This window comes from Delphinus delphis, chromosome 2 (assembly GCF_949987515.2).
Source record: "Delphinus delphis chromosome 2, mDelDel1.2, whole genome shotgun sequence".
Taxonomy (NCBI): Eukaryota; Metazoa; Chordata; class Mammalia; order Artiodactyla; family Delphinidae; genus Delphinus; species Delphinus delphis.
The window spans coordinates 16,032,642-16,042,086 of record NC_082684.1 but is presented as its reverse complement, the minus strand read 5'-3'; the positions used below and the strand labels follow the sequence as shown (position 1 = coordinate 16,042,086).

Here is a 9,445-nt window from a genome sequence, read left to right as displayed (position 1 = left end):
TCTACAAAATGAAGAAACCCAACTTGTTTCGTTTGGAAGACCCAATGGCATGTTTGTAAACTGCCTAGCAGAGTACCTAGTAGGTAACAGGTGCTCAGAAATGGTGGGCATTTTATCTCTACCCATCATGACAAGCCCATGCTTGGTGGACACATAGCAAGGGCAAAATCAGATACAGCTTGAAGTGTTGGCACCCAAGGAGCTGTCCATTTTATACTGGCAGACTTGTCACAGTGTCCAAATTCAGTGTTTCACCTAGAAAGTGTGACATGCTGTCCGACCCCCAGCAACATGCAATCAGGACCAGATAAAAAGAGGGAGGTGAAAGTAAATGCACGGTAACCATACTGGGTTAAGATTCCTCTTCTTGGGTTGCTGTGGGCTCCCCTGCCCTCAAGGCAGCGAGTTTCCATCAGCTCTGCCCCGACGAATGCCAGCCAGGCATGCCCCAGACGACCTGCAGTCCTGAGTATAGCTCCCAACCCAGCCACTCTGAACCACGTTTGGCCCACAAAAGAAAGGAAAACAGGAGAGACATCGGATTGGATCTTCCAGAAGGTCTTTGTTGCAGTTTTCTCCATCATTGAAAAAAAAAATTACATCATCAAATAAAGACAATAGCAGCACAGCTTATTGAAATGTTACAAGCAAAGTTGCTTTTGTACTTTTCCTAAGAACATTACGAAATTCCCTCCTCCCCCCACCCTGCATTATTTTCTGTAAAATGCCTTTTTTTTTTTTTTTTTTTAAAGCACCATGAAATCCTACAGAGAGAAAATTAGGTAAAACACCTCCACACGTGGGTTCATCGTTGTCACGGGGTCCCCTGCCTATGACTCTGGGATGGGTGAGAGACCAGAGGCTGGCATGTGGGTGGGTTTGCATATCGCTTCTAGGCACCTCTGCACGTTCTCACCTCAAGCCCTGATGGCAGAGTGGAGGCTTCCCGGTTGTCCTGGACAGCGCAAGACCGCTGTAGAGATGGAGTGGGAATGCTGTCAAGGAGTTTTTTGGTTTTTTCGTAATGCACAGGGAACTATTTGAGATTTTTCACTTAAGAACTGAGAACAGAAAGATTCCAAATCTCTTAGGCACCTGTGAAAACGATCACGTTCGGTAAAATCAGAGACACCTCTTATTTCTCCTCATTGCCACTGCACCGAAGTCACATGACTTGGGGACCGCCCTGGGAGGACTGAGGTTTCCATGGCCTGTGGGTGGGGTGGTGAAGTAAGTACAAAGCAGCTGGTTCCTCATGCAAGGACAGAGGCTGGGACTTTATTTACAGCCCTGGAATCAGCATGCTATTCCAGTGTTTCCATACGCAGAATTCACAGTACCCACAAAGCCAAATTAAAGTCACCCGTGTTTCACAGAGTTGCCATCTGTATTTTCCAAGGCCATTACTAGCTCTTACACTCTACCACCAAGAGTTCCCTCTGCTCACGCAGCCACTGTCTGCACACAGTTGCATCATAACTGTGAGAAAGTATATCACCCTCCCCCCTTAAGACATCAGCGGGATGCAGGAAGCAGAGACATGAAATGCAGGACTGGCTTTTCTTATGTTTTTTTTTTTTAGAGAGCCTCTGCATGTTTGTTTGTTTTCCTATGCCTTTCCTATGGTTCAGAAACCACAGTACACATTGGAATGGTCGACATTCTTACCCAATACAGTGAGTAAAAAGCTGCCCTACCCAAATTCTGGCCACATTCTCACTAACCCCCAAAACTAAGCATACAGATATATGAGCAGCATCGACAATCAACTCAGCCTCGAAGCATCATCTCAGAGGGAGGCGAGGGTGGTTTGCTAACATCTAGTACAACTAGGACTTTCAACATGGAACAGTCCTCACAGAACCCAAAGCAGCCATTTCCTCTGTGTGTGTGTGTGTGTGTGTGTGTAGGCATCTGAGTAAGAAATGTCTGTCTATAGTATATGAATTCATAAAGTAATCAAAGGTAAACTTTACTACAACTGACTGCAAATAAAAACAGCTTAAAATTCTTCAGTCTTAACACCATGCAAAAAATGCCCACATGGCATGAGTCCCCTAGGTGACAGTGTGCTTGTAAGGTGACAGAGTGAGTCTACACAGGGCACGGACCTAACGTGGATACCAGGCTCCCAAATATATCTGGTCTCCATCAATCACCAAGAAAACAAATCCCAGAGGGCAAGAGACTAAGTTCTCATCTTCGCCTAAAATGAGTGGGGCCCGTTAGTCAGTGTTTACAAACCCAGGTAGTAATGTTCTTAATCAATGTAATTAACTCATGGACCAGGGAGCGTTTGGTCAGAGAACTGCAGAACTAAAAGGGACCTTAACGCTTAGCTGTGTTCCACTCCCTTGATGTGCTGATGAGGTAACAGAGATATAGGCAAGGGGCCTGAGGGGCCCAAGATAACAGTCTGGGACTGGGGAGCACAGACAAACAGTCCCAGTCACCTTAGCTGTAGGTCGGGGACACCCATACCTACACACACGTAAGGCCCTTCCCCAAAAGTGATAAAGTCCTAGAGTCACTATTGGATTAGGACTGAGTGTTGAGCTGGAGTCTCTCCAAATTGTCCCTTGGTTCTCACCACATCCATGTGGAGGAGAAATTCAATACCCAATTACCAGGAGAAACAACGGACACCGCGCACTGAAGTTACTGCCCCTGTGCTCTATCCATGTGCAAAATCAAAACGTTTTCTCCAGGTTGACGGTGGGGTGGGGAATGCAGGTTGGAAGGACGGGGCTGTGCCGATGCGTATGTAGAATTTGTAGCAGCTTTGCCTTATCCACGCAAATTCTACGTGTTACTTGGTCCCATCTTAAAAAGGTAACTTTCAAGCAACTCCAAAACAACTGGCCTCCCCCCAAATCTTAGCTTGTACACACGAAGTGAAGTCTCAGCTTCTCCTCTGGAGAGTATGTTATAGCTTGTCAAACACTCTGTCCACAGAGCTAATGGGTCAATCTCCACAAAGGGTGGGCTCTTCTTCGACTTTATTCATCAGGGCCTCAGGCCCATCTGTACTTGAGGAACTCCCAGGCAAGGGCTATTTTCGATCCCTCCATATTACTGGGATCTGACTCATCTGAACAAGCATTTACACACACACCAACGCCTGTCCTGTTTGGTAAAGTGTGCAGCTTAGAGCTTTGAATTGTTCTATTCCAGCTGTAGGCCGAGTTCCTGCAGGATAAGCAAGTAAAGTGCAAAAGCGTGCTTTCAAAGGGCATTTTAACAATACAGAAAGGATGCCACCTAGAGCATTCCCCAAACTAAAACCAAAATAATGTCCAATCAGCGTCTGCAAGGGCAACTCGTGAGGCCATGTTTACACAAAGACCTCATACCGTCTTGGCAGTAAAGATCTTCTCCCCACCTCTGTATGCTGTGTCCTTGAAACTAGAAAGACACACATTCACACACACACACACACACACACACACGCACACTCACACTCACAAGGGTGCATGACACGGACGCTGTAGCAAAGTCAAAAGCAGACTTTGGTCAGATAGACTTTGAATACCAGCTCCACCACCTTCTTGCTGTGCGATCTTAGGTAAGTTACTCACTTAGCTTCCCTGAGCCTCTGTGTCTTCAACTGTATAACGGGTTTCCAAACACTTCCCGGAGAGTATTGCTGGGAGGTTTCAGTGAGCCCACGCCCATAAAGTACCTCATCTAGAGCCTGGCCCATGGAAGCCACTGGATACAAGACAGGGAAGCCGCTTGGCCAGATCTGCCTACAGGGTCTAGAATTTTAACCCACTATTATAAAGAAGGTACCAAGTAACAGAGGGTGGAAACCCAAATGAATGAGATCCTTGGACAGTTTAATCAGGAAGCTTTTAACTTGACAGAATAAGAAAAGTCCCAGTTATCTACCAATTTCTTAAAACACATTTTATGTCGGGCTGGAATGATTCCCATAGGAAGAACCAACACCCACACCCACATATACATTGTTTTCCAAGTGTCTATTTATTACTATGTGGACACAGGATGTCACCAGTGAGCCACAGCCCCGTGGAGGCGTTAACCGAAACCGACCTCGGACAGGAGGGGTCTCATCAAACGTGATTCTTATTTGGCTCCTTTCCAAAAGCAATGCCAAAACTTTAAGTAGAGCCTAAAATTGGGGGGCGGGGGGCGGGGGCCGGAGGGCTACATGTGCCCTAGACAAGGGAGAGCTGTGCATGTGGGGGAAATGGGCAGGAAGAGGTCTGCCACGGTTCCAGTAGTCAAGGATGTGGTGGGTATAATTTTCCCTGAAAGCCCAGAAAGCATTAGATGGTTTCTGGAAGTCTCTGCTCGTCCTGTGATCTTGTGATAAATCTCCTCTCTGTATTAGTTATGTGACATCTGCAAACAGTGGCACCGAGCCTGGGAGGTCCATAACCAGCAACTTCCCAGTGTTGCCAGGTCCAAATGCTTAAGTGTGTGGCACAAATAACTAAGTTTGAACCCGCATAACGGCCAGCCAGCTCTGAAAAAGGCTGAGGCGCACACAGGATGGGTGGCCTAGTACGTGTTTTTCCCTTTCTGATAAAAATTCACTTAGAATCTTCCTCTCCAAACCTATGACTAGCCAGTCCCCCCTTTCCTTCACTGGATGTTCTAACCTCATGGAACAATCATAATTATCACCACTTGTTGGTTACTCTTTGCCTAGAAACAATCAATCCCAGTGGTGTTCCAATTTTAGTGACTAGCAGGTGTGAGGAGAGAAAGGAGCAAAGGAAAATAAGTGATGCTTTCGGAATAAAGGAACACCCACACAGGAAAGTGAAATCTTTCAAATACTTCTTTTAAGTATTATTTTTTTTAAATGGCAATAATGGCACTTAAGCTGCAAGCAATGAAAACAATTCGATCTCCTTGTACAAGGGTTGGTTGAGGGATTAATTTTCCTTTTGTTTGCAGATAGCAAGATTGGGCCTCGGGTCACTATGTCTACCCTAAGACACCCAAAGGGACAAGAAGCCCTGAGATGGAATGATGCCATGGTCCTCCTTGGCGTGTCTCAGACATGCAGGATGTCTATAAAAATTTAGGATCAGCTAGACAGAACAGCAAGCCACCGGCATCGTGCAAGGCAATAGTTTTGGTATTTTTCCCCCTCTTATCAAAACAAATTGTAACAGAAGTTCCACTGGAAAAGTGAACATGAACATTTCAAAAGCCAGTTTATTTTCACCGTTGCACCCACTGAGGAAAATGCATGATTTTTGCCTGTAACCATGCAGCGGCTGAGGCTGGGTTTTCACCAATGCTTGCAAGTTCTTTGGGACCACCTGCCCCTGTGAGAAAGACAAAATTCAGTAGGCTTCTGCCATTGGTTAAGGTAATATCCACAGTGTGATATGTTTGTGATTTTTTTTCTTTTGTAATGAGGAAAGCAATTGCACCTTTTAATATGTGCGCTCTGATCTGCTTCCAACAAATTCCAGGTGCTCTTGGGTCCCAAGGACATTCATTTGGAGCTTAGAAAGGCTAGGTATGCACTGAACCGTTTGTATCAAGATTGGAGCTCAGAGCAACATTCTGAAATGTCCACTCTAACCCCAGTTACAAGTACCACTTCACCCCCCAATCCAGTCCCCTTCTGTGTGCGCACATATCGCTAACGGTAGGTTCAGGAAATGACTCCATTTAAAAGACACACCTGTTCCTTTCAGACGGCTGGTCTAAGGAATAGCTGCCCTTTTCTACGCGCCAGAGCGGGGCGGCGCTTCACTGGGGCACAGCATCGCCTGGACGTGCCCTTGACCTCTGCGGCCGTGACCTCCTATGCCTGCGAAGGCTCCCTGGGTGTCCTGCGGTCGAGATGGAAAGTGAAGTCCTTGTTCTTTGATTCCTTTGGGCAGAGCAAGCTTTCTCAGTCGTTTATGGCACAGTGAAATATATTCTTCGATGCTATGTAATTTCGGACTAACGAGAAGTCTTGTTTAAGGCACGTGTCTCAGGGTGAATTAAAAAACAAACAAACAAACAAAACCCACAACGCTGGGTCAAGTCCAATGTCCTTACCGTTTAGTTTCTGCCTTCAAGTAACGCGTTGTTCTCGCGCTCCTGGTCTTTGGTGTCCGTGGGGGCCACGCCATTCTCCATCTCGGCCTGCGGCTGGATGCAGTCAGTCAACACGGCCGTGCTCGAGTGGTCCGGGTTACACACCTTTTCCGCCGCCTCCTCTCTCTTCTCCTCATCCAGGGAGTAATTCCGGAAGGTCCTGTAGATCTTCTGAACATCCTCGGGCAAGGTCTTTCTGATGTCCTTGTTCTTCCTCTTGGTGAGCCTGGAGGCGGACCCGAACTTGTTGATTATGTTGTCCTCAGAGGCTCCCTGCCCGTGTTTGTTGAGCTGCTCGGACCCCTGCAGGCGTAGGTTGTTGGGCCGGTTGTTGATGCTGTCCTGGGACGAGGCCTTGAAGCGGCCCGCGTCCAGCGCGGCGAAGACGGAGCGCTTCTCGGGGGAGAGCATGTCGAGCGAGTGTGCCCTCTGGTCCAGGCCCAGGCGCCGGCGCTCCATGCTGCGGAGGGTGGCCGCCCGCTGCAGCTTGTCGTGGATCTCCACGCTCAGCCGCCGCCGCGTCTCCCGGAACTCCGCCGTCACGTTGGCCTTCCACTCGGCCGCGTGCGCCTTGATTTCCCCCACCTGGCGGAGAGACGGGAAAACAGCCACGCGCTGAGGCATCCTCCTCCGCCTCGGCGTTCCGCCCCAGGCGCGCAGCCCTCGGGTGTCCCCGCGGGAAGGAGGCCGCGGCGGCCCCCCCCCCACCCCGCATCGCCCAGCGGGAGGGCCGGGATGCTACCTCTGCCCTCGCCCTTCCTGCCGCCTAGACACCCACCTCCGAACGGCTCGGGTCTAACGTGGCTCGGGAAGGCACACCTGCTGGGGAACCCGATGGAAGCTTGAGATCTGGAGACCGTGACTGAAGGAGGAGAGGCGTTTGGCATTCTGGGGCAGAGATCAATGTTTGGAGTCGGACAGGCCCGAGTTCCCGTTGTTTCCGCCCCCTTTTTAATCGTCTGGCCTCGTTCCTCCAGCATAACTCCGGGGCGGTCGTGCCTAGCTCACGGGGTTTTTCCTGTTACGTGAGGCAGGCATGCATCTAGCACGTTCAGCAGACACAAAGCAGGTGTTCAGCAGGTCCTCTGCCCTTCCCTGTCCCTCCAAGATCCATCTCTATCTGGGAAAGGTGACCCACCTGTCCCAGTTAGCCTGGGAATGTCGCGCTTTTAAAAGGGAAAGTCCTCAGTCCTGGGCACACTGGTCAAGGTGATCACCCTATATCTGGGCCGTGCTCTGGCCTTGTGCTAACCCTGGTTTAAGAAGACCCTCCAGGGCACATGGTAACCACACTTCCAGGGTCAAGGTGCAGGCAGGGGGCGTGTTCTGCCAAAGCCCACAGAACACACTTCCTTAGAGTGAAGTTTTGCATGGGGATCAATCCCAAATCTCTGGGGTCTTTTTCAGCAGGGCTATTAGTTAAAGTCTCATGCTTTCCTGTACAGATGAGTAACTCGGACTTTTGGATTGAGGAACGTCAGTATTTATGTTGTGGCTTTCTCTTTCGTTATAGCTGATCTTCAGCAGGCCAGTTAGCTATCTGGGGACTCGGACTGGGGAGTGCATTGACATGGCTTATGCAAGCCAGGAAAATTAAAGCATTGCCCCCAGGAGTGATCTGGGAGACGTCTCCATTCAACAACGCTCTCCTGGGGCCTTCCACATCAAATGACCGCGTTCTGGGAAGGGAACAGTCACCCTTCAAGAGGCTGCCCCTCTTTGTGTTTCTTTGGGTTTTATCTCCTTTCCTTTCTTTAGCACATTCCTTCTCTTTACTTTGCCCTCCCTCTTTCTTATTTCTTTTCCTCTCTTTCCAGATGAACTACGTGGACATTTTTTTGAAAAAACAAAATCTACCTTTCCTCCTTATGCCTTCCTTTTCTTGCCTCTGTGTAAGTTTCCATGCACATTTATTTGAGGAAGGAAAGACTGTGTGCCCCTGGCTACAGAGATATACTTGTTTCTACAGATCTGATAACCAAGAGGGGGCATAAGTGAAAGGGACCCCTTGAGTTCACTTCCCCACGGCCAGCCACAGTTCAATAACTTCAGTCTCATATGGAATTGAGAAAAATTCACATATTTGCTGATTGGGGACAACTGCACACCTCCCTCAAATGTAATCTACCTCTGCTATGTTTGTTTGTTTTTCTTTTCATTTCTTTTTTTAAAAATAAGTTGTTGTTTACTAGTCTTTCCAGGAGCTGTGGGCTGGTGGGTCATCAGATTTTCGCACCTGCCAAAAAAGGATCCAGAAATAACTGCTATTCCATTTAGCCTGGCGTTTAAAACAATTCAAGGATTCAAAACCGAGGAAACCTAGAAGCCCTCCATTTAGTAGGACACAGTCTAGCCCATAGAATAGAGATAGGTAATTCTTAACACGAGCCTATCTGATCTCAGGAACATTCATAGAATCTGGAAAGGGGTCCTACCTCTTCTTTTGTCTTTTTGGACAGAACCCGTAGCCAATCTCCGATCATACTGAGGACAGCTGCAAAGTAGGCAAGGCCAACAAGGATCCAAAACCACACTAGGGGCTTATACCACTCCCGGTAATTGATGCCAGCGTTTCCCCCTGAAAACAACCAAATGTTACTTTAACCAGGATCTAGCATATAGTCTTCGCAGAGCAAACATATCCCAGTCTGTGTAGCAGAAATGTCGTCCATCACCATCTAACAGCTACTAGGCTTGCTGTAATCCATAATGTGACATCGGTGGGATGGCCAGGAAAAGACGTGTCTCTTCCCTAAAGTAGCCTGACCTGTGGCTTAACTTCCTCTGAATCTTGACCACTAACCATAATACCCGTAACAAAAAATATCCAGTGGCCAACTTGATCCACCTAGTCTAAACCTGAGCTTGACGATGAATGACTTGAATTAGAGGACAATGGAGCAGGCCCAGTTGTCAAGTTTTTCTTAAATTGCCTTAAATTTAATAAAAATAAAATATCATTAAATAATCCCGAACGGTTGGGAACTCTTGGGACCATGTCCTTCTTAAGCGCACATGCATGAACCAAGAGATGAGTAGATGCACGGAAGTAACATTAGACTTAATGGTATTCCCGAGACTCGGACCCAAGCAATAGTGCTCACCAAGGATGGTGTTCACATGATGCTAATCCGTAGGGTCAGTTAGACTGAGCAATTAGAATCTCCGGGGTAGAACGAAAAGGGACCTCCAAGGCCGGCTAGTTCAACCCCTTTACAAATAGGGATTACAGTAAAAATCCATCAGACCAAATGGACTAGCTGCCTGACTGCATTGACTGCTGTCCCACTGAAAGGAGCAGTCATTATTCCAAGTAATTAGCCTATTTATTCTAGGCCTCCTACAGGCACTGCCCAAGGCAGCCGTGCAA

The 9,445-nt window shown here is 48.0% G+C and overlaps 1 protein-coding gene across 4 annotated transcripts in view; it reads right to left on the bottom strand.

Moving 5' to 3' along the window:
* Window positions 1–4,189: 4,189 nt before the first annotated feature.
* Window positions 4,190–9,445, bottom strand: part of KCNK10 (potassium two pore domain channel subfamily K member 10) — a 141,215-nt gene continuing 135,959 nt past the window's right edge. For all 4 annotated transcript variants that reach the window (XM_060004088.1, XM_060004090.1, XM_060004091.1 and 1 more), the window contains 2 exons: window positions 8,511–8,653; window positions 4,190–6,660 (listed from right to left, as the gene is read on the bottom strand). In XM_060004088.1, coding sequence (XP_059860071.1) covers window positions 6,040–6,660; window positions 8,511–8,653 — 764 coding nt within the window. In that variant the 3' untranslated portion in view covers window positions 4,190–6,039. The remainder of the gene's footprint in view (window positions 6,661–8,510; window positions 8,654–9,445) is intronic.